This window comes from Cuculus canorus, chromosome 1 (assembly GCF_017976375.1).
Source record: "Cuculus canorus isolate bCucCan1 chromosome 1, bCucCan1.pri, whole genome shotgun sequence".
In the NCBI taxonomy this organism is placed as follows: Eukaryota; Metazoa; Chordata; class Aves; order Cuculiformes; family Cuculidae; genus Cuculus; species Cuculus canorus.
Window position 1 is genome coordinate 170,742,887 of NC_071401.1, and position 26,423 is coordinate 170,769,309.

The window sequence follows — 26,423 nt, forward strand, 5'->3', positions numbered from 1 at the left end:
TAGGTTGGTACAGGGTCATAATAACACTTTTTTTTTGGAGGTGTTCCCTCGCAGGAGATGCAGGTGTCCATATACAGGAAGTGGGAATGCTTTATTTACCAGCACTTGTTGATTATGCTTATCTCATTACATATCAACATTTCCCCCTTTCTGTCACTGGAAAACCATATCTTCTTTTCATAACATATAAAGTATTGTTAACAGACAGATTGTGTACTGTGAATTGACATATAGCACACCTAAAAATATACGTATTTTATTTTTCCTTTGCATTCCTTTAAATTTTATTTCATTTCTAGTAATTCCAAAACTTTTGATAATTGAAGAAACAAGGCTTGACGAGTCTAAATAGACATCATAGTTCAATCTTTTATATCAGATCTTAATAAATTTGATACTTAAATAAGAATGTAAAGTTGACAAATACTTAAATAGTAGCTTTGCTAATGTTATAGAAAGGAACATTCCTGCAGCAGAATAAGTTTTGACAGTATCTAAGGATGTAACATGGTCAGGAATTTTAGACCAGACCTCTGAACCAAGTTTCTAATACTTTATAACAGCCACAGTAGTATGATTAATATCTTGATTTTCTCAAAAGAGGAAGATAAAACTGCAAGCTTTTTTTTTAATTATGGGGTTGCTTTTGCTTCAAAAAAAAAATCAGGCTTCTGAGACAAAACAATTTAATTAGCTATTTACTTTAAATAAAGATCAGAAGACACTTCTAGACAAAACTTAAGGTGTGACTCCTTATTATTCATAGGAGAGAAAAAATATAGTCCACATATTAAGAATTAAATTCTTGAATTATACATTCTGAACTGTTCTAAGGAACAATGTAGGCTTCTCAGATGAATGTAATAACATTATGCGTAGGCAAAAAGCAAGACATATAAAGAGAGCAAGAGTTACATTAAGGTCCTACAGCGGAGACAGACTTTGCAAATAAAAGATAAACTCAGTAAATATCTTTCTGTACCGCAATAAGATGAGAGAAAAATTGTATGCTCTTTCACGATGAATGGTATACAGAATTTATCCAAAATGTAAAGAGTTTCATGGACTGAAAATAAAGATTGCAATGAGATTACCTACAGACAACTGCAGACAATTTTGCCGCATACACACATCTGAGCACAGATCTATTTTCTGGGCTGAAACAGAACAAGAATATCTGCAGAACTCTTGTTTTAAATTCTCCAGCCCAGATATATTCAGTACAAGAAGACATAATGAATATTAATATGGGTTAAAGAAAGATAATTATTCTGACTGATCAAGCAGAGATGAAAAATAAAATAATCCAGAATGATAATTTCAGCTGCAAGTGTTCATTGTGCCAAGCTAGTGTTACCAAGTTGGCCACAGTTTTACTGCCTCCAATCTTTAAGATTTATAGTTTCAAAAGAACTTCTGGGATGTTTATTACTAGGCACACGGCTATAATAGAGAGACATCTCCTTGAAAGCCCAGACTGCCCTCTTCTGGAGTGACTGATCTTGCACATCTAGTGGTTTTGTTCATGGCCAAAGTTATGGGAGGAATGAACATCTCACAAAATACTCACCTGATTATGGGTCTTTGATTTTCCATGTGTGTTGTCATACAAAACACCTACTAAGCATGTATTCAGATGATCAAGACAATGACTAGCATCTTGCCATGACAGAGTTACATACAATAATGACTTCCTTGTAGAATGGAGTGGACTCATTTTTCGTACAGAAAGTTTAATGGTAGTAGCTGATATAATTTGGATCCAGTGATCTCCAACTTGAGAGCAAAAGAAATGCTATAAAAGCATGATCATTCAATCTAAATTCAAGAACAAGTATGTGAATTCAATGTTCTTGCTCCAAATGAAGGTGTGAAAATAGGCCACACCAAAGCTGCATTCACAATACTCTCTCTGTATACTGGAGTATCTATCAACCTGTTGCAGGTTTTTCCACCAGTTAAAGTTCAAAACAAACAGCAGAATTTTATCCTTACATTTTGGTTGTGGGCAACCTGATGCCTTCTGCTATCCATGCAGGCAACATACATGGGTTTGTTCACACTACAAGGCCATATGATCCCAAAGCTAAAGCACATACCATCTTATGTGGACTGCTCTCCAACTAATTAATCAGAAAATCCTGTCATATGCTGTCAGTTAGACAATACAGTGATGTGGTAGAGTTCAGTGGTTTTCTACTTGAAAGAAATACATTTCTTAAAAACTGGGATCCTTTTTTCAAATCAGGGGATGTAGGGAATTAACAAACACCAAGAGCAAAATTGCTATCCCCAGATATAAAAAGGAATTCTTTCTAACCCACCAAAAGTTACAAGAGATTGATTCTTCTTTGGCAGCAGACTATTGAGGTAGAGGAAAAATGATGAAGATTTTAGAATTAGAGTAATTATTTTGTCGTATTCATCTCCTGCTCTCATCTGAATGGTAATGAATCGTTGCAAGTTTTCTGAAGAAAAAATAAAAAGCACTGAAATTGAGTAGGGAAATACTAATGCCTTATTTAGATGGCAGTTCCTGATTTAGAAATGCTGTAAAAAGCATTTTGATTGTTTCAAAGACGGCAACAGAAAACTACTAACTGCAGTTACTATGAAAACAGATTCCTTCTGCATATTGTTTCTTTCTGGTAAGCCAGAAGACCTTGACCTCGATAAGTATGCAAAAATAATTTGTTGCTTTTTGCTGTTGATGTTTTTTAAAAAACATGAGAGACATAAATGCCCAAGAATATAATAGGAATGGAAACACTCAAATGCATACAAATACTTAATTATTATTGAACTAAACATTCTTTTAAGGTGCAGATCTTCCATGAATTTTCAGAACAAGCTGGCAATTCAGAGGATTATAATCAAGACATATGATTAATTGTAATTGTTGTCACTGTAGATCTGGAAAAGGAACAAGGAATCTTTCAGTGAAACAACAGCTAGCTAAAGCAGAAAAAGAACTGTGGCAGAACACTACTTCTTCTACTGCTTGCTGACCATTATTATTCAAGGTTCAGGGGCAGGAATATTTCCGAGATGGAAAAATTCGATCTATTCTTTCTGGATTTTGTTGTTCTCTTTATACGTTAGTTTTCCTGGTCTCTTGCAGAATCACAGTGCACCATCTATGATTAAGGAGTTGAAAGGACCTTAGTGAACAAAATAAAATGTTATTTTTTTCATTCAGACTAAGATTGTGTGTACTTTGTGATCCTATGTATTATTTAAATAAGTCTAGGATAGAAGCCACCATTGAAGGGCAGGGAGGACAGACTTGCGCTTCTACTATAGTTATTTCATTTATTGGTAGTAAATTAATAATTTACTTATGGTAAACCGTACTTTAGAAAAACTTGTAAAAGATGCCCAGAGCTTCAGTCATTCTGCCTTTATTTTTTCTTAGCTTTCTAGGCAGAGACAAGAGGAAATGCATCTTGACTCAATCCATACATCAAATAATCCACAAATTAGAATTGTACAGTTCTAATAAGCGTGAGATTATAGTTCCAATTTCAGACCAAATGAAGTTACTGATTTCAGTCCATTGTAAATTTAACCAAAGAAGACAAAAGTAAAGTAAATCTAGATATTATGAAACACTTAACCAGATATATGCAACAGCGAAAGTCTGGAGTTCATTATCTAACTCCAATGAATATTCTTTCTGTTTTCTAATTTTTGCTTTTAAACATTAGAGACATATTTAGTACTGTGCAAATACTCGGAATAATACTGTGATCATGGAAGACAACTTACAGTAGAAAAAACAATAACAACTAAAAAAACCCACAAAAAATATAGAATGAAATTACCCCAGGCCAGGGAATAAAAGATACCATTCAAATCCATTTTTTGCAGCTAGGCTTGAAAAGATTTGCTATATTCATTAATATAAGTGCATCCTTTTAGTTTCAAAGATAATGACACAGACAGTCCAAGTAAAAAAAATGAATATTTTCTGATAATTTTAACTCTTTCTTCATCATAACAGAGAGAATTTCTCGCTCATAACTTATTTCATTACAGCTCTTTAACAATATAGTTTTCCTTTGATCTAACTATGAAATTAATTATTTTTAATTATTTTTTAATCATTTAAAAGAAACACTTTTCCAAATTTCTAAACCCTACCATCAAGACATGTACAGGACTCATCTCATTTGAAGACCAATGCTAAAGAAACTAACCAATAAATTTGTACTGAATTTCAACATTTGTATTATTTTTCATTTAATAGTCATCTAGTTCTATTCTTTAAAAGAAATAATTCCACTTGCAGACCTCATAAACTAGCTATCAAAGACATTTGTTTAAATACATCAGCTTTTCCAAATGCTAAGCTCTTCTCCTACAAGTTTAGCAAATCAGAAACAAAATTTCAAGGGACAGAAGTAGCTAAATGTACGGTTTACTGACACTTTCTTGCTCCTGAAGTTTTGGTCTGTGAAGAAGAAAATATTTTAATGTCGTTTAAAGCATTTTTACTGTGTAAACCCCTATATATAGATAAAACCTTCCCAGCTACAATCACACTATTGTGCTATCAAATCCTATAATCAGAGCAAATATATGGAAGTTTGATATAATGAATCCCATTACTACTACAGAAACAATGTTAGGTTACTTAGAAATCTTCCCTTCTTCATCTTTACTGATGGTTACATAACGATTTCCAATTACATTTTTCCACCTTAAAATTCATATTAGAGTATGTTGATCACACAATGATAAAAGTAGATGTGTACCTGAATTGTTTTAATTTCAAAAACTACAATAACTAAGTTCTAGGCATTCTGGAAAACAAAGTTTGGTTTATTCAAAACATAATATTCAGAAAAAAATTATATTTTAATAATATTGGTCATTATATATGACAAATCTTTTTTGAGCAGCAAAAAAAAAAAAAAAATCCAGGAATAATTTTGTGTGTTTATGATAAATGTATTTCACTACCAAAGACAACAGCAATTTGACCTATAGTTTTATAAAGCTTTGTTGATACGCAAAGTAAGCTTTTTATTCTATACCTGGAATTTCTCTCTCTTCAACATTGTATTCCAGAGATCCAGAGGAATAATTAGCTGGACTGGTTGCAGGAGTAGCATTAAACCTTGTACAGCCAATGGATGAGTTGATTTCAAAATAATTGTGGCTGTGATTCATTCGGTGAAATTCCAGAGAAGATACTATTGATGTGCGCTGCTTGGGCTACAAGAAAAAAAAAAAAAGAATTTTGGAGTGAAAAATACAGACTTTTTATGGAGTTTTCATTACTTGACATGTAATAAATTTAGCTAGGGTTGCTCTTTTTTACTGTTTTTTATTTGACTCAAAGGTTATACTAGTAAAAATCATTTCACATGACAAACTGTGATGATGTAGATAATTTCCTTCCAAAATCTGGATTAATCTTTATTAGAAAAAAATGTGTGTCTTCGTTCTAATCAATTTACTTCAAAATAAAAAAGGGGTTTAGAGCCGTGCATATAATTGCAGTCATCTTTAGATAAGAAAGGGGAGCTCTTCACCAGCTGCATTGCTGGGTACATCTTGCTAAACAATTAGACTGCTGATGTCTCTATAGGGAAATTTACAAAATAATACCAAGCACTCATCACTCAAAAGCAAACCTCTGCTATTTATTCAATTTATGAAGGGCTACCTGAAATATTCAAGGACTGAAATGTCTAAGAGCTTAGGGGGAAAGTGTCAGCTTGAAAAAAATACATGAAAATCAAACTTTCTTCATGAGTTTTCACAGAATAGCGCAAAACATGATATTATCACCAAACATTTACTTTTGAAGTGTACCTCTGCATTGACCTCTTTTAATGGCTCAGCTTCGGATTGCAGAGCAGCTTCAGAGCATGAGAAACTGATTACTTTTGAGTAGAACTACAACCATAAGGGACATTACAGGATTGTGCAATATGTGCTCCAATTCCTTATGGCCTTTTGAACAAAGGACCATACTAAAGACAGGCCAAATAAAACCAGTGAACCCTTTTTAGGGTGATCATCAGGTCAGCAACCACCTTTTCACTACACAGACCAGTTCCCATTGCGTTGCACTACTTATTAATATAGACATAACATAACATTACATAATAGTGTTCAATGTCATGGACTATAAGCCACAGACCACTGATGGTTTGCAATGTCATGCTAAGTAGTCTGTTGCAGCATTCATTCGGCTCCATGCTCAAAATATCCTAGTCCCATGATTGTCCCTGCTGCTTCAAAACCAATGATCTGAAACATTAAATGCCTCTTCCAAAATAGAAGAAGGTCTGCATCCAGGCGTACATTTGTCTGTATATGTATTTCACAATAGTGAAAAACATCTCAGGATCTACTGTCTTAGATAACCAAAGCCGTAAAAAGTAAACAGAAAAAGAGGATAAAGGGTGCCTTAACTCTTCTTCTTTTAGTATGTCAGGCTTCACAGGTCAGAATATTTGTAAAAGTTGAGAATTTGCTACTTATTAGCGTCAAGACAAAATTAGTACCCTGGGAGCAATAATATCTCTTTTAGACTATGAAGTTATTGAACAATCCCTTACTTAGAACTACCTGTTAAAATACAATATATCCCAATGGAGTAATTTCTCATTTTGTTTGTGGTCTATTTCATTTTTAGATTATGAACTCTGCAATGTTTGCTTTATAGATCTAGATTGTTTTCACTAAAAGTCCACTTTTTCTATCAGAATGTCAGACAAAATCTTGTATATACTTAGGTTTGCATTATAGTGATTGTTTGTTCAAGTTGTGTTGGGCACCACGTGAATTAACTGTGTCCTGTTAAAACTGAGAAAAATTGCAAAGGGGAAATTTAGGCATTCATCTGGAAACCGTCTACAGTCTACTGAGGGGATTTACTTTCTTTAATAATTAAAATCAGCTCCTGCTTTGAAAGGCTGACTCCTAGGGCTAGTAATTTCATGGGAGAGTTCAATTAACTGGGACAGACTCCAACATCCAACAGTATGGTTAGAAGTCATTGTTTAGGACCTGATCCAAAATAACTCTGATCAGACCGAAAATATTCATGTGTGCTAATTAAACCTAAACTGCACACTTTGGCTAGACAATAAATTCATCAATGACCTCATTAATTCTAAAACTGAAAAAGATCTCTGATCATTTGAAAACACGTTCCTGGCCCTTTCCCAAGCAATGGTGCCTTTCTCGTTTTGCGGGAATTCAGCTTCTAAGTTGAAAAGGTGCCGGTTGAAGTGATACCATGTGTCAGATCTCTGATTATTCCAAAACTGAGACTGTTCCTACTGAAAAAGGCAGGTAGGGTGGCCAGCTCAGTCTTCCTATGCATCTTCAAAAACTGCTCTGGCCTTTGCCCAGTTAGGTCTCCAGCCACTGTTCCAACTGTGTGCCCCTTTCTTGAAATCAGAACAGCAGCATCTGATGCAGCATATGGCATTTCACTAACTTACAATCAGCTGTTTCACCTTAGTGTAGAATTAAAAGCTACTGTAACATCTTTTAAAAGTTTCACAAAACCGTCTGCAAGGCCTTGGTGAGGGGCAGAGAGAGGGAGAAAAAAAAAAACAACAACAAAAAAAACCCCCAAACCTCCAACTGTTCCAAAGCATTTTTAAACATCAGTTTAGTTTGCAAATGAGCGGAGATTCTGAGAATATTTCCATTAATAAATAGCTATGATTTTCTCTAGAGACATGAGTTAATTTTATAAAATAATTCTAGAGTGATTTTCAAAGGTGATTATGGAAGCCAGAAACATGTTTTCTGTTTATTCATGCTAACATGCAACCATCTGTTGACCTAGGTAACATAAAATACCTCCTATATTATTTTAGGCTTTGACATTATTATTATTATTATTAATTCAGACAAACATATCACAATTTAATATGTCCTTCCAATCTAAGGATTCTGCACTGAACCTCACAGTCTCTAGTGCTCTACACTATAACACTTCTGCTATTTTTTTTTTTGAGTTAACAAGGTCCATCTGGCAACATATGCCAATAATTTCTACAGAATTAGATAGGAATCTAGCATCTGAGTTTTTGTAGCTAACTAGAGGAGCCTTTTGCACCTTTTGTGGGTCCTGTAAAACCTTATGTTGTTAAAGTATGCTAACCGTTTATTAATATATGCTGAGGGATGCAGTAAACCAGTTTGTGTTTACTGCATCCCTCTGTCTGTGTTTCTCTAAAGTACAGTTTGCACAAAAACTGTAGGAAAAATAGTTTAGGATTAAATTCAGTTCCATATCTAGATAACTAATTTTACAGCATAGCTAATTACATGTACACTAGATATTTAAGCTCCCATGACAGTCCCTTGAGATTCAGTCAATACAATCAATAAATTTCAGAGAACCGTTCACCTCATCCAGTTACTTTGGTATAGGTTCACTTGCTTTAACAGGGGTATCCATCATCACTGGAGACTCACTGGGGCATCCCACTTGGTCTCCAACTACCGTCTAGAAGAGTACAGGTTTCCCCTGTGTATGCCCTATATCATACCCGTCAGCCTCCGTGTGCATAAAGACATCTTTATGGTACCTCAAATGACATTAAATGTCTATTTTTTAGGCAAGTGAATTGAACTCTATATCTGTTCCGAGCATGAAAGGAGATTAGATCTCCAAATCAGACAGATATTCTTATATAAGGAGATGAAAGCATAAGTGTTTTAATCACAGATTGAACCCCACATCTAACTCACATATTGATACTCTGTATATCTCACTTCATTTTTAGGATTTGGAGCCAAATTCCAGCCTTACTGGCAGAATGTGTAGCCAGCAATTAATGAATCGCTTACTGGAGCCTTTTACCTCAGTTTCCTGGATTGCATCTTTCAAAGCTATTCCTTGAGATCTCTAAGGACAGGTTCAGAATAATTCTAAAGCGACAGTTTGCTATATACAATACCATTACATTCAGGAATTGTAGTCGGGGGTCAACATTTTATAGCTGTGAAGATTGCACAAACACAAAACTCTTTCCCAAAGAGATGATGTCTCCTTTATTCTTTGTACTAAAGATAGCTCTGTCAGTCACTATATTAAACATCTGCCTCATACTACTCAGAAGCTCTGCACACACTTAGAAAACCTTTGTGAAATTGTAGCACACTTATGGCTTAACTTCACCCCAGTATGTATGCTACATAACCACATGCACATTTATCTTTAAGTGGATGTTTTATTCATTGCATTCATGTTCTATTTCACTTGTTATGTGTAAATCTCTTTAATGACTGATTGTGTTTATTTTAAAATATTTCTCCATGACTATAAATTAAGTTGTCATAATACTGACCTAGAAAACCCTAGACTACATAAAACCTCACGGTAAAGCAGGCTAATGAAGAAACCTTATCATCAAAGCAGAATAAAAAATATATCAACAAAAATCTTTAAAGATCTTGCAATAAGAACTTTCAAATCAGGTCTAATAAAGAGAACATTGTCATGTCAAGTCAGTAGTGAACATACATCAATGAAAGACACCACTTTGAACAAGGAAAGACATCAAAATACACATACTGAATTGCCTTTCTATTAAAAAGACAGGTAAAGGCTTAATGTTCCCATGACTGGAAATTACATGCAAATTGTGTAATGCTACCTTGACTCATTCAAATATTTCTCATATTTAGAAGAGAGAGTAGGGCAAAATTCCTTTCTCAATCTAGCAACAAAATATTTCTGCAGTCTTGAAGTACTCTGCAATACAAGTTTGTGACTCTGCCTTCCTTCATCTTTGGGGTTTCTGTACATAGGACCATCACGATCGCTAAAGAATTCTCACAATACTCCTCCACACTATAGCAGAGCTATTAGCCCCATTTTACACATACTCAACTATGGTTTAGACCTCTCCTAAGGGACAGGTGAGTGGCTCATTAAACCACTGAGACCCAACGAACTTGAGGAAATTCCGCATTTGGTGAAACCTGACAAATTCCAGCTGCCCTACGTATGTAAAACCTGATTTCAGTTGTGCTACACCATGCGGAATATATATGATAGCACAGATAATTGAACCCACATTCTGTAATTCTATCTAGCACGTAAAATACAGACTTATCAAAGAAAGTAAGAGGCTGTAGCCCCTTCCCTCAGGCTCATCTCACATACATAACAGTACGAGTGCAGCCATGTAGCAGCATAAATCACTTATTTTACTACCTATGCAAATGATTACATTTTCTCACTCTTTGATCAACTAACTCCCACTTCAGAAATTTTCCTTTCTCAAGCTTTCTTCTTTCTTAAGATCCCATTCTGTTTCTACACACTCCTCTTTCACTCCTTTCTTTTTCTCAGTTTTCTCCTGACTATGTTACAGTGCCTCCAGCAATACTTGTTTTACTCTAAAACACAGTAGTATCTTAGTTGATTCCAGTTATACTTGATCTTGCAAAACATGCTTCTCTGCTTTCTCTGTGGTTTTGTCATCAAGTTCCCTTAAAGGAACTCTCCCTAAAGGTCCTATCTCCCACTGACTTTATCAGTCAATACATCCCTCTCACTCTCCTTCAATGCATCAAATTTTTACCTCTGTCCTCCCTCTTAAAAGCAACTTTCACAACACTTTTCATAGTATCATAGTATCACAGTTTCACAGTATCATAGTATAGTTAGGGTTGGAAGGGACCTTAAAGATTTCCAACCCCACTGCCATGGACAGGGACATCCCATCAGATCAGGCTGCCCAAGGCCTCATCCAACCTCTCCTTGAACACCTCCAGGGATGGGGCAGCCACAGCTTCCCTGGGCAACCTGTGCCAGTGCCTCACCACCCTCATGGTGAAGAAATTCTTCCTAACATCCAGTCTAAATCTGTCCCTCTCCAGTTTATACCCATTCCCCCAGTTCTATCCCCACAAGTCTTTATGAATAGCCCCTCTCCAGCTTTCCTGTAGCCTCTTCAGGTACTGGAAGGTCGCTATAAGATCTCCTTGGAGCCTTCTCTTCTCCAGGCTGAACTTTTACAGTTTCTTAGTCTCTGTCCTCTTCCTCAACATACCAATACACCATCTCTGTTTCTATTTTTGTCTCTTTTGCTTACACTTACATCAAACCCCATAACATTCATAATTCTCTCGGTAAAAGCCGGTGAGAGGACAGGCTTCGTCACTTATTCCTGTTCCCAGCACCTCAGTTTTGGTTTGCAGCAATCAGCAGGCCTGACTCATTCTCATTAGTCAATCCTGCTGCCAAGAGTTATTTGATTTGTAAGATCTGAAATAAGATGATCAAGTAGCCTTGAAATTGAAAAAAACAGAGATTATAATGGGTCTGGATTTGATTCATCTATGTCACCTAGTAGTGAAGACTGAACTGAACTATCACTAGACTCCTTAATCAATTCTGCCAAGCCTCAAAATACCATGTTAAACAACGTGAAGACACATTGTCTTTTTAATAAGGTAATATAATTTTCTCTTTCTTTTTCCATTTCATTTCATAGAACCTTATTTTAAAGTATGAGTGCAATTAAAAATAAAATACAGGCAGTTTCAGCACCTTTCCTGACATTCTTGTTTTTACTTTTCAACATCTCAATTTAGTTTAGGAGCAGACGACAGAAATTATGCAATGCTGGCAACAGATATATTCCAAGCAGCCGCAAGCTTACAAGATCATGGGAATTAAAAAAAAAAAAAAAAGAAAAAAAGAAATGGTTTTGCTGTTTTTAACTGTAGATCTTTTTCATTATGAAAAGTATAATGTATTTTAAAACTAAATTCATTTTTAATGGCAACATAGTGCCAAAGTCCTAGGAATTTCTGTTTGACTGATTTTTAATTTAGGAAGACACCTCTTGCATCCTTGTATGAGCAGCGTGTACCTCTCTACAGCAATCTCATGGACCATCAGCATGCTTTGATCATTTCACGGTTAGTGACACACTCAAGGATGACACAGACACATAGCTCTTTCTTGTAGCCTGTGGTTAGGAAGTTATGCAATGTGACTCTAGGTACAAAACATCCCTAATGCTCTCTGTTCCTGTAGTTTGGTTCTCCTCTGCATGTTATACTAGCTCCTCCTTTAGGAGTCCTCTACTGGAATAGGTAACTAAAGGTCAGGGAGTTGTTGCCCCCTGCTATCTTCCACCCCTGGTCTTATCTCAGATGACAAATCAGACTAGGAATAAATAAGGGAAAGAATGGATCTTCTCGCAGTTTCCATTTTCCTTGCCTTCTACTTTCATTTTAATTGCAACCATATTGCAGTCGTGGGTTGTCAGGTATAGCAATCCTGAATGTTAAAAACTGTAATACCTTTGCAGTGGTTTCCCTCTTTGACAGATGTGACCAAATTCTGAAGACACACCATTACTCCTATTCTGGGAAAACATTGCTTGAAATAAGCTTCAAATTCTGAGAGATAAATTTGATAAGTAAGACAAATGTCTTTTTCTTCAGTTATAAAGAGTTTCTAACTTTCAAAGATTTTTTTTAAAATAGTGTTATTTTCACTGAAACAGTTGGAAAACATATGTAAGCCATTTTCAAAAAAAAAGCTTAGCTTCCAGCTGCTGGCAACACCCCATTTTGACCCACAGATTATAAAAATTGTTTATATAATTACATTTGCGTATTACAAATTTTGAAAGGTCAAGGTGATGGCTGTTTTTTAAGTTTCAAGTGTGAAAATGTGGCACATTTTCAGATGATGACAAAGGATTACTCAGTCACTAAAGTACATAAAACTACACAGAAACAAAGGAAAATGCAATGAATCTGGTTTGATACCCATCAAAGCACAATAGGTAGGGCTTTAATCTTCCAGATTGTGAGTGTGTTACTGTTTCCAAGCGTTTCAGGTACCAGGGCAGGGCAACCTTTTTTTGTAATTGGTACTCAGTATAAAAGTGTTTCATAATGTCTGTCCTATTTTCAGTCACGCATAGATGAATTGCTAACCACATCTTAATGGCATTAACAGTATATCTTTTACCCCTTTTCCTTTTCTTTAAAGTTCTATTTAGGAGCTTTATTGACCTGTTTCTCTCTTTGTTTATTCATTTCATCATCATTAGAATGATATCAAACTCTGTGCAGCAGATTTGTACAGGCACTTTAAAGGTTTAAAAGCTCACAAAAATATATGTAGAGAGAATTTTCTGGAATATATCTCCATACCTAGAATCAAGGTGACTGACTGCTGTTAACTACCTTAAAGTGCTTGCAGCCTTAATGCACGCATGCAACCTTGAAAGCACTACACAACGCAGGAGAAATCTCCAGACCAGGCACACTGATGATGAAAGATAAATCTGTCTATCCACGAACAGTAGAATACATCTCAGTTCTACTGAGATCTTATTTACTTAGTCTTATTTGCCTCTTGTGCTAAGCACGGACACTACTCATGGTTGCACAAAGTCCACTACAGAAACATAATAGAAAAGGAAGTGTGCACCTGACAGGGAGCAAGTGTGCCTGCATGGTATTTCTCCACAGTGATTTTCCTGGTTTTTCCCTGTCTGGCTGAGCATGCCCTAACTTGGGCTGAGCACAGAAAGCAGTTCATAGGAGGAAGAAGGTGCTTACACCCCAGCTGTCCTGTGATCTCATTACAAAAAGGAGTGGTGAGAATTTATTATGTAACTGTGTGCTGCAAGCCCTCCTTTTCATCATAGGATGTAACAAAGCAGATTTGTTGTGTTGTAAAACACCGTCAATAGACACATCACAGAGTTCTCAGGCATCTGTGTACTGGTGCAACAGCCTGTAGTGGGGATTTGACCCATGTTCCTAAGCTTGCAGGGACAGGCATGTGCTAATTCAAGCTAAGTGTGACAAAGGATGCATTTCATTTGCAAAGAACTAAGTGTACTGTAGTAGGGTGTTGGCGCAGGGGAGGAACCAGGATTATTTCACCGTGGGGAAACAGTGACACTAATCCGCTTGAACATCCTGTTTATGGAACAGCTTGTTCTGAAAAATTATTTTCTGGAACTGTGATTTTCCAAAGCTGCCTCTAAGATGACTTTGTTTTGTTCAAAGTAATTCCTGCACCTACCTGCAAAAAGGATGCTATATAATTATCTTAAATTTAAACTACTATCACAGTTCAGGTCAACTAGAGAAGCTCTGTAGCACATTTCTCCTACGGTTGGTGGGTCCATTCATGTCCAGGCTGCTACAGGGGCTGAAACATCATAGTTCCTGTCTTTCCCTATGACTAGATGAACTTCATCTACATAGTAATGCCAGCCTCACCTTGCCTCACCTCAAGACATTTTGCATCAGAAAAGGCACACCTAGTAGCCCAAACAAGTGGAATAAGTCTTTCAGAGGCTAAAGATGTCCTGCTGGATCCTATTACTGCTTGCAGAAAAATGATTCAATTCCTTTCATCCTCTAATGTGTAAACTATTATCTTCTATTATATTGTTAGATGTCTCAGCCAGAGAAATGGTGAACCATAGACGGAATCGTAACTTTGTTTAAACAGACTAAAAAAGACAGATAGAAAAAATATGACTAATGTAAAGACAGCGCATGCAAACCCACAAGACAAAAAGCATATTATAATGAATAGATTATTACAGATCTCAGGAATAAAACCAGGAAGAACAAGATGATGAAATTTCATTATGTCAAAAATACTGAAATTCTCTGCTCTTTTGTCTTTCTATCAGAAGCCCTTTTTATATCACAGTAACAATATGCTTAGGGAGTTTGCTTATTCACATAAAACTGGGAAAATACTAATTTATGACAAATATAATCCAGGTCACTTTTAAATAATCCATATTTAGACAACAAAATCTGTACCTACAGTTAGCCATTTGAAACATATCTTAGAAAGACAAGAAGAAAATGTGCAAATGTTGGATTGCATTAAATAAAAAATGTAAAAGGTGAGAAGTCACAACTCAATTTTATGAGAACTGGCCAATGACCCACAAGTCATTGCACTGGGAAAAGAAACAACTTCTTAGGAAAAACATGCTCTTTCTCTCTCTATGTATACAGTTTATTTGTTCAAATTGGGCTGAACAAATAGTTAGGTAAGGAAAATCTTATTAAAAAGAGTAACAAATGCAAAGAATACATGAAGCACCTCCTGAAGCCCAATTTTGTTGAGACTTCATCCAGAGAACTACAGGAATTCTGTTAGAACAAGCTCAATTTTGCCATCACATTTTAAAATTCCAGTCTGCTAAGTTTTATTTTACTGTGTATACTAATGTAACTATGTTAAAACTTGGAAGAGAGCCTATAATTGCAGAGGACTTTAGTTAACATGTTAACCTACTTGGTCTCCTACCACATCATTTTTTCTCCCATGCGCTGTTAGTACACTTCACAGAGGTCTACCGTCTTTACCTTGAGACTGTATTACTTTGTCAAAGTTGTCATTAATAAGAAATTCATGAGTTAAAAACTTACTATGACCTGTCTGAACAATCTGAAAAAAAAAAAAAAAAGACTAAGTGATTCAAAATCTGAACTAAATTCTGTTTGTTTATCTGCCCCTGTACTCAGCACTGGTGTAATTTTTCAACAAATTCTCTTTTTCAGAGACTGACCCTATGAAAATTAGGAAACAACACAGATATTTGCAAAATGCTAGATCATGTGTACAAGCCATAGCTCAGGTGCACAGATAAAAGAGCGCACAGATGCCTGAATTACTGTTAAGTGTGCTCGCTTCTGGATTGGAAGCAGTAGAGGTGGGTGGCACTGAACTTAAATTGTTTCTGAGATCTGAGTATCTCTCCAGAGTGCTGCACTGTGTCAGGGAGATACACAGTTTCAGTTAAAATAGGCTTCAGCTTTAGTACACCAAATTAAATTGTTGAGATATATCCAAAGAGAGTTTTAAATAGAGAGCAATGAGATCTCATAAGGAATGACTGTTAGGGTCACAACAAACTGTAGGTTTCTCACCTCAGAATTCATTATAATTAATTGAAGAAAGCATAACTTTTCAAAACAATGAGTAAAAAGTTGGGGGTAAATAGAAATTCCCAGCCAGGCTTCGTGATGGCATGTTTTTAATATAAGAAGGGGAATGATTAGGGTCAAATTAAGAAACAGTTAGGACGAAAAAAAAAACAAAACAAGTTTTGGGTGTACTCTGAGGAGTCCCTTAACTGTCCATGACCCAGACCCCTTGGATTCACACTTTGTGTGTGACAGTGTTCCTGTCTCACACCTCCCAGCTGTGGTATTTCCATCCCTCAGTCTGGCAGTGCAGCTTCACAGCCTCTGTTTTCTTCAGAGACCCCACACAGCAGTTGCAGCTGACAGGTCCCCACCTGCTGCTTGTGGTACAGCAGTGTCTGGACAGAAGACAGTAGAGGCTACTGTGCTGTGCTAAACCTCATATTCATAAAAATATCTTGAAAATCTGTCATGTGCTGAAGCATGCATGTGCATTGCTATCATGTGAGCTGGCACGCAGGCTTAGAAAGAAAAGGCCAAGGAAAACAGGAGGCAGAATGAGCCCCATCTCTGCCTTCAAACTGAGCTCACCAGGTTTCTCCTTTTTTCATTCTCTGCCACAACCTGCCCTCACCAGACTGGTGGGAGGAAGGAATCTTTGGACCCCTCTGCTGCTGCTTACACAGTAACACAGTGTTTCTCCTCATTGCAGGTAAACTGTTATATGCACAAACATCCAGGAAAGATAAGTAGGTCTATAAATGAAAATAACAATATGAGTTGAAAGGACAGATATCCCTAGCACCTTCATTCAAGCTATAAAAGCCTAGCTGCTAGCAAAACCGGCTACTGAAGGGTTTCCCATTCTGCCTTTCACTGGCACTTTACTGTGCTGGCTGCACAAGACATATGAAAAGAGGAAAGAGTGACAGCTGTTTTGGAAACTTATGTGATCCTTGGTTTAGATCTGTTTAAAATCTGTTTATTTTGGTGGAAGAGTGAAAAAAGGCCCTGTCAGACAACAGAAAATAAATTATTTTGCATGCATTGTGTAACACTATTCGATAGTTTTACATGAGCGGTGAGAGGTCAGACAAGAATAGAATCTCATTGTGTTAACCTTCAAAGAGCTTGCCTGTAATTGAATGCAGAAAGCATGGAATAAAGGAATTAAATATGCAAGCAGAATTAACACTAATGGTTTGCAAACATCACATTGCAAATATATACAACTTCTCTGTCTAAATTATTGGGCTGCTGACTTGGGAGGAAGGAGTTATTAGTTAAGAAAAAATAAAACAACAAAGAAAAGGAAAAATACTGAAAAAGTGTACATAAGACACACGGAGCAATAAGCGCAATGGGATCTGAATGATATAGTGTATCAACTTCTCATGTATTAGTGCATAGATTAACAACCTACATTAAGCACTAGCCTACACGTGCCTTTCTGCTATTGTCTTCTCCATAGGAAGTGTGTCACATATAGGGCCACGTGAGAGACATTTTAGCAAATGTGTGAAAATTCTGACCATTTATATCACACAGCTAGCTTTTGTTCTGCAGAATGATGAGAATTCTGGGAGTCGGTAAATGGTATGATTTAAATTTGAAAATAGCTCCCCAGAATCTGCTGAATCCATTCAGAGTTAACTAGCAGAGGCACATCACCATTCAGTGTTCTGGGTCCATCTGTTGGCAATATCATGATGGAAACAGCTTTAAATGCTATTTTCAAGAAACTATCACACAACAGCTTGTTCCAATGATATTCCAATACCTTTCTGTTTGCTTGCCGCCCACTATAAAAAGCAGCTTAGAGGCAATGAGGCATTTCAGTTCTATACCGATGTAAGGTGGGAGGGACAGAGAGACTACAGGAACAAGAAAAATAAGAAATAAATACAAAAAGAGAAAGGAGGAAAAGCAGCTATTTTAGACACCTGCAATCTAGATTTAAACCAGGATGCGAAACCCAGACTACCGTAGTGTCATAGAGGAATGGTCGGCACCAGCCAGTGTTTAGAATTATTGTATATTGACAGTGTCTGCCATAGGGAACAAAGGCTCCTAGAGAAATAGCAGATGCACCTAGTAATTACCTTTAACTCTGCAAGATCTTCTGAACTGCATTCTCCAGTGAGTACTGAAAGGAAGACCTGCCTCCATCACTCTAACACACTCACTAGTGTGGCACCAAAACAATCTGTCCTATATAATTCTTACCAAAATATCATGTATCCATCAGCTTACTTCTCAAGTAAAAATAAAAATGCCAACAACATACTGATGATGCAAAGCCTGCATCCACTAGCATCAAAGCAGGTAAGTTGCAGAGATCAGCTCAACAACGAAGAACAGATGGCTGCATTTGAACCCAGTAATTGGCCAGAGAGGAATAGAAGTTCTTTTGGTTCACACCAAAAATGTTTCACTATCATTCAAATGAGTGCCTAGTTGTCACAGCTGGCTTTGACACACCTAATGTCACAACTTTTGGGGCAGGGAAATAGATAATCCTCTCAGGTTCCTTCTGACTTGTGTTGTGCTAGCATCCTGTGATGCTAAAATAAACTTCCCTGTGCTGATTACCTCTATATTACTGAAACAAATTCTAAAATTAATTTATTTATTTATTTTAAAAGGTTGTAGTCCTTAAAGAATTATGAGGAGCATTCAAGTTTTCTGCACATTAAGCATCTTCTTTACCAAGAACTATTAGAAATATATATAGTTATTGAGGGTCAAAATCAAGAAGCAATACTATATAAAAAGGTAAACTAGAGAAGATATGAAACATTATAGGGCCATGTAAACTTGAAAAAGTAACAGGGAATTTTTGCTGGTAAATGCAGAACATAATCTTGGAAGAAAACTGACATAAAAATATTACATAGAGAATTAAATCATCATAAATGGTATAAGAAAAATGTTCTATCTTTTCCGGCTATCAAGATTGCTTCCTAAGTACAGAAAATATTTTGAGTTCTGTTTATTTGTCTTTGACCTATTCATATGTGTGATAACATCCTCTTAGAATACATGCATCATAGCCCCATTTTAAAATGAACATTACAACTAGTAAGCAGATGCTTATGGTGATCACCTACCTGAGGACGTATAACTTTCACTATGCTTTTAAGTGCAGTGTCTGGTGATGGAGGAGAGCAGTCAGGTGTTGGGCCTGTAGAGCTGTTTCTATGGTTACCAGATCCTGGTGCAGTAATTGCTACCTGAGGTGCATTATCTGTGAATAAAAATAGCGTTTATATGAACTTAGAAATACTTCATGGATTTTAAAATATAAAAAAGATGTTTTGAAAACAGAATGCTACTCAGAACACTGCTTCAACTTACAAAACCTAATATAATTTAGATGTATTTGCTAAGGAATATATTGCATATCTGCACTTATTTTATCAGCTCAAACATTCATTCAATGTTAAGGCAGGATATAGCACTCCATATAAAATAAGGCACAAAACAAACACAAATATTTTATTTCTGTTACCCTGAATTACCAATTGTGAATCCAAGTACTATCATTACAACAGGAGTGACTTAAAATGGACCTTACTAATGCAACTCATATCTCATCCTGGAAAACCTTCACAGAATCAAGAATGACACAAGTTGGAAGGCACACACGAGCATCATAGAATCATAGAATTGCTAGGTGGGAAAAGACCTTTGAAATCATCAAGCCCAACCATACCTGTCCACTACTAAATCATATCCCTAAGCATTTCATCTACCGTCTTTTAAATAACTCTGGGGATGGTGACTCAACCACCTCCCTGGGCAGCCTCTTCCAGTGCTTGATAACTCTTTCTGTAAAGAATTTTTTCCTAATGTCCAATCTGAACCTCCCCTGGTGCAGCTTGAGGTGTTCCCTCTCATCCTATCACTTGTTAAGCAGAAAAAGAGACTAGCACCCACCTCTCTACAAATTCATTTCAGGCTGTTGTAGACAGTGATAAGGTCTCCCTTCAGCCTATTTTTCTGCAGGCTAAACAACTAAAGTTCCCTCATAAGACTTGTTCTCCAGCTCCTTCACCAGCTTTGTTGCTCTTTTCTGGACACGCTCCACTACATCAACATCCTTCTTGTAGTGAGGGGCCCAGAAATGAACACAGGATTCAAGGTGTAGTCTCATCAGTCTTGAGTATAGGGGCAGAATAACCTCCCTGGACCTGCTGGTCACGCCGTTTCTGATATAAGTCAAGACGCTGTTGGCTTTCTTGGCCACCTGGGCACACTGCTGGCTCATGTTCAGTCGGCTGACATCTGAAGCCCCCAGGTCCTTCTCTGCCATGCAGCTTTCTAGTCACTCTTCCCCAAGCCTGTAGCTCTGCCTGGGGTTTTGTGACCTAAGTGCAGGATGCTACATTTGGCCTTATTAAACCTCATCCTGCTGGCCTCAGCCCATCGATCCAGCCTGTTCAGAACCCTTTGTAGAGCCTCCCTACTCTCCAGCAGTTCAACGCTTCCTCCCAGCTTAGTGTCATCCACAAACTTACTAAGGTACATTTAATCCATTCATCTAGTCATTGATAAAGATATTGAACACGACTGGACCCAGCACTGAGCCCTGGGGAACATTGAGTCCAATTCTTATCTCTGAATAGAACAACCCCAAAATTTACACATCTTAGCACATACAACTCAGTTCAACAAGTTATATAAAATACACCCAATTTAGAGCATGCTAATAGCCATCAGTCACAACTTTTCTGGACACTGTGAGCAACATAATGGACAAGAAAAATTAATTGCTGTAAAATGTACTCAACTTCTCTGATGAAATTTCCACCCTCCACAGAGCTTTGCACTGCAGTGGCTACGTTTCCAGCAGTATCTCAGCTAGACAACCTACAGCTGGCATAAAAATTTCTACATACCTGCAGGTACATGGAAACCTGCTCTTCGTACATATTTTGTGATTATGGCACTGTGAAGGACCATTAAAGGGACTTAAAGTATCATTCTTACCTTCTCTAAATGTTCTTAATGCTGTTAGAACAAGGTGAAGTTAAGTTAGTGAAAATCAGAGAACAGACAGGGCTGTGAAATGAAGGTGTAGCTTCCCAGCTGTGATGGTAACCAAGCACCAAAATGACTTAGCAGGAGGCCAAAAGCTCCACATTACTTCATGTCTTTTGAACTATACTATTAAAGAAATGTTTCAGTTCAGATTCTGGGGAAAATACCGTTCCCTGTCCATGGTCATGGTGGTCTTTATGGTGTCTGTGAATTTATAGAGTACCTTTCTTTGTGGGTCACAAGAGATGTGTACGCCATGTTCCTAAATGTGCTAAAAAATCTACAGGGCTGCATTAATACAATTATTACATTCAAATCTCACGTCTGCGGGTCTCAATTGACAGCCTGCAGATTTCACAGAAGAAAGCCTGTTTATTTGTAATTGAGATGTATCTCCAATATGTACTTCCACTCTGTGGGCAAATCCACTCAAAAAAACCTCCCGAACTCTAATTAAATAAAAGCAGCTTCTCTGCTGTAAGCTCGAGAATTTTTGCCTAATCAGCTTCTGCAGGAAAACACACATAATCTCTTCCATCTGCATAAGTCCACAAATGCCTCTGTGAAAGCAATGACAGAAGTTTCTCCCTCTCAGTCCTACTGACCTGAAAGAATTTCTGGAAGTATGATAGGGATTTAGCAGGGAAGGAAATATCAAGTTACATTAATGTTGCTAACAAAGGATAAATAAGACTAGTTCCAAGAATATAAACTTTATGACCTTTCCATCTTACAGATACTTTCATGACATCCATAATTCTAAGAAGTACTCCCTGTAGAAACACTACATATATGAATGAAGCCTTATGGATTCCTGTCAAATACTGACCAACAAACTTCTTTTAAAGGAAATACCAGGCTGGAACGTGTAAGCAATACTATTACAGTAAAGTTCAGATGGCATTCTGACAGACATCCGAAATGGAGATAACCTGTACATAACCTCAGGTGTTACCTGAGGTCTGAGAGTCAGAGACATAGACAATTCCAACTTTGTTGAAAAGCATCTGCATCAAAACTGTTGGTCCTTTAGGTATGCAGGCCTAAGACACAGAATGGCTTTTCCTGAATCATTGCAAATGTGAAAAGAAATCTTGGATCTGAATTAGTTTCACTCAGCAAGTAATACATGTGCTTTAATATGATGAATCAAACAAATTTTTATACAGCCTTAGTAAGGAACTTGAGGTAAAAATCTTCATAACATCTCTAACATGGAAGAACTTGGGTGGCACTCCAGAAAGCCCTACATCTTTCCCATGCTTTCCCATCTGGCCTTGAATCTAACTGGAAAACTATTTACATGCAGAATGTGAATGAATATCTTGTGATTTGAATGCCTAGCTCATCAAAGGAGGCACAGGGATTTGCCAAGATGATACCCTACTAAGGCCCTGCCAGAGTCTTTGGAAATCTTATAATGAGGATGAAGACTAAATATGAGTGTTAGGAGCATCTTGACTGAGCATCTTAATCTTTTCCTCTTTTGCTCCAGAATATGAAATATCATATTCTTTCAGCCCATGGACAGACTAATCAATAGATAGACTAACCTCAATCCATAGATTGACTAACCTCACTGACTGAGGAATCAGAGACTTGCTTTGAGAGAGCGCTATACTGCATATGGAGATAACAAACAAAGAACTATACTGCTGCAGAGATGTGGTAATACAGGCACCATCTATTAAGCTAAAAAATAACATTTAGAGTCAGAAATGTTCTACATGAGTCTAATTAAGTGTACTTAGTGCACTTATTTACTTACTGGTGTAATAAACAATTTAAACTATTGTCTCTGACGAACAACTAAACCTACAAAGAACACAAACTCTCCAGTACTTCAGCAGTCCTTGAGCTTCTGTTACTGTTCTTTTGCAGCGAAGCCTGTGTGGCTGTGCTTAAGCACAGCTGCCCTTCAGCTGTCCTGCACATGAAAACCTTCCAAGTGAAATTGGGATGTCTTGCAGATGCAGAAGTATCTCAAAAATGCATCATTCAAAGGACAGACAGTTAGAAATACAGGTCGGTGCTGATGCTAATGAACACGGTTTTCTGCCCGTCATTTTGTTGTGTTACAAGTCCACCTCAGTTTACTTTACTGACCCTTGAAATATTCAGTTTACGGAACAGTCAAGCTGTCTGAGCAAGATTTTGATCTTTTCAAAGGAAGACCACAGCTTCTTCTTGACCCTGTTCAATGATAGGTCCCTGAAGGCTAGGTTTTGCCCCTAGATACAGTCTCACCTGATGCTGAGAAGCATCAAACTGACTGCAAGTGAAAGTCTTGAAATGAAATTTTATTGGAAGATATTCTTGAGGGGAGGCAGGGCTGTTACGTGCCCACACTGTATCTCCAGATATGTGTATGCATACAATATAACACAATCAGGAACATTCATAATATGCAGAAATCAGGGAAGATTAGCTACAATCTCTCCTTCCAAGTGAAGTAAAGTGGTAATATGACAAAGAATCATGTTATTAGAATCTAGAAATAAAGCTTTGCAAAATATTTTTCTTTGAAATAAACATCCCAGTAAAAAAAACCCAATATTTCATGCCTTACTCCTTTCTCAAGGGAATGAAGTGTCTGACATGTAATGGTTTCTTGTAAACAATCTCTTTATTGTGGACAGCTGTTTATTTTCACAGTAGGATCTTCCCATTAGGCAACAAATAATGATTTACTACCTGGGTCTGCTCCATCAGAGAGAGAATATCACCATCAAATTAGTTTCTGCAACCAATTTGGACAACTTCTCTGTTTATGCATACGGTACTCATAGTTTCATTAAGAATAAAATTGAATATATTTTCCTTTGTAATTGTATTATATAATAATTAAGTTTTCATTATCTTTTCTCTTTCTTCGATAAGAAAACTAAAGGAAACTGCCTCCTCCCCCCTTTATGTAACCACAATGGTAATACTGTAAGTTTTAAGTGGAACATTTCATGGCAAAAAGAACTTGGAAACTTGAGAACCTACCAAATTTACCTAGAAAATATTATCTTCCATGCTAAATTTCTGATAGATGCTATAGATGGGGCCAACAAGGAAGTATTTATGGCTGTCATTCTCTTCTAGTTCCATGCTCAAGCTACAATATGCTAAGAGATGTTTCTGTACAAGTCAGATAACACCAGACTGCAGGGATCATCTGGCAGCTAAAAACTACTGAACTGCAGCCTGCTCTAACAATATTTCTTCCTGCCTCCATCATACATGAGAAACTGTCATGAGGATTATGTAATTGGAGCTTATCTGATTTTTATAAATGGTTACTGAGGATTTTCCACCCTCCATTTCCTTTGTTTCAGAGCAAAGGAAACAGAATAGGATACAATAAAGAAAATATATTAAGTTGTGTTTTCTATGTAAAGAATAATCAAAATAATCTTTAAAAGGTTAGATAAACTCAGGTTTTAGATTAACTGGACTCATCTAGTCTGGACTATAAAAATAGCTATGCTGATTTAAATTCTGGCAAATCTTACTAATTTACTTTGTTTGTTGATTGATTGATTGATTGGCTCAGCAGACAATGCCTTAAAGACCAGAAAGTGTTACAATTCCATTATAATCACATGTACCACTAGCTATCTAATAGACATACAAAAAAAAGTCAGTTCTTAAATTTCTCACAGGATTTTGACAGGTTTCCACATCCTAATCTTTATTTCCAAATCCTAATACCCCTCAAACTTCTATTTGCAACTTTTCCCAATTTTTGAAATATTTACAGTAGAAGGAGACTCAGTATTTACAGCGATGGTCATGCTAGTGACCCAATTGCCCATATCTATTGTTCTTTTCCTTATGTATTAAGTGATTATAATTAGAAATGGTGATATCATTGCTTGGAAGTTGAAGGTCATGTTGTTCCTACCATCACTTAAAACCATCTTTTTACTCTCAAGACACACTAGCACTATTTAAGTAAGTTAGAACTACGCTCTTTGATTATAGACAAGTGGCTTGATTTCAGTTACACTAAAACCTATTAATATTGAATCAACTCCACCAAATCCAGAAATCCAGATTAGTTCTTTACTGGTCTACTCCAATTATCCCATCATCAGCAGTTATTTTATATATTTTATATATTTTTACAGGAAAATGACAAAAATAAATTTAATAGCATTAAATAAGAACGGATTCACCTAACTGTTATTTCTTGAAAATCTTAATTTAGGAGTATTTAAGTAATTTCACATTGGAAACATCTATTTTTCACAGCACCTTTCTATGAGAACACTAAGGGAGGAAGAAAACAGCAAGACAAACACCCCACAAAGTCTATTTTTTATCATACCATCACATATAATACGACTGTAAAAAAAGGGAGGTGCTTTTTGTGATTAGTGTTGTGTTATCTATTATCCAGTTCAATATTACTGAAGCCTATTTAATATAAGCATACAGTTATCTCAGTCATAAAAATGTCTAACCACGAATCTACACTAGCCTCATGCCTCACACAAAAGATAGTTATATATGAATTATGATAATAACCAATCCTTTCCAAGGAAGAAAAGTCGGTCTACTATCAGTGACATAGTAAGCATTCAGTGATTCATTTGCAATGCAGTCTTTTGGTACAAAACCAATTCTTGAATAAAACTAAAATGCCATTATGTAATGTGTTTTATATATGTAATGTTATCTAATAACACTAATTTTTGAACTGAAATTCAGGTCCTAAAGCTAGACTTCTGTATTTATATGCTAGTATTTATATGCTAGTAGATAAAATGCTTTGCAATGCAATGGTATTAGTATGTTCTCAAAGTCCTGAGCAGTTCAAAACTGATCTTTAGACTTCCAAGGAAGGATTTCTTCTGGATATTCCAGAAATATATATTATATAATATATTATATTATACTATATTATATATTATGTTATATATTATATGTTATATATTATATAATTATATTATATTATATTATATTATATTATATTATATTATAATTACATTTCACCTCAGAAATAAATCTTCATAGTGGAACACACATTTAATCTGGAGTCTTCCACTTTCACTACAGAAGCATGCTAGCAACCTTTTCAAAGTCTATAGTTGCCTATATTAGCCATTGCATCAGTTATTTCTACAGTTTAGTGTAATGGCAGTGGATCAGCAGATCAAAGCAGCTGATCCTCATGATTTAGAATGTATGTGGATCTGAATTTTTAGGACTATATAACATCTCATCTATTCTGCCAAACGTCTCCACCATACATGTACCTAACAGCTTCCAGAAGACCTCATACTTTTGGTGCCCACCTGAAATGGAGCTTTAGATCAAAAAGCATTCTATTTTATGTGCTCCAAAACCAGCCTGTAACTGAAGTAATGAACAGTAACTGGGAACTATGATTTATTTCAAATTCATATCCAATGCTCTGAACCAAAATCCAGCTATATACACATTCCACTTATTTGTGGAGTTAC

At 36.4% G+C, this 26,423-nt stretch overlaps 1 protein-coding gene across 8 annotated transcripts in view; it reads right to left on the reverse strand.

The window, feature by feature from the left end:
• Nucleotides 1-26,423, reverse strand: part of ANKS1B (ankyrin repeat and sterile alpha motif domain containing 1B) — a 427,137-nt gene that overhangs the window by 253,057 nt on the left and 147,657 nt on the right. For all 8 annotated transcript variants that reach the window (XM_054066137.1, XM_054066169.1, XM_054066129.1 and 5 more), the window contains 2 exons: nt 19,035-19,171; nt 5,040-5,220 (listed from right to left, as the gene is read on the reverse strand). In XM_054066137.1, the coding sequence (XP_053922112.1) occupies nt 5,040-5,220; nt 19,035-19,171 (318 nt within the window). The remainder of the gene's footprint in view (nt 1-5,039; nt 5,221-19,034; nt 19,172-26,423) is intronic.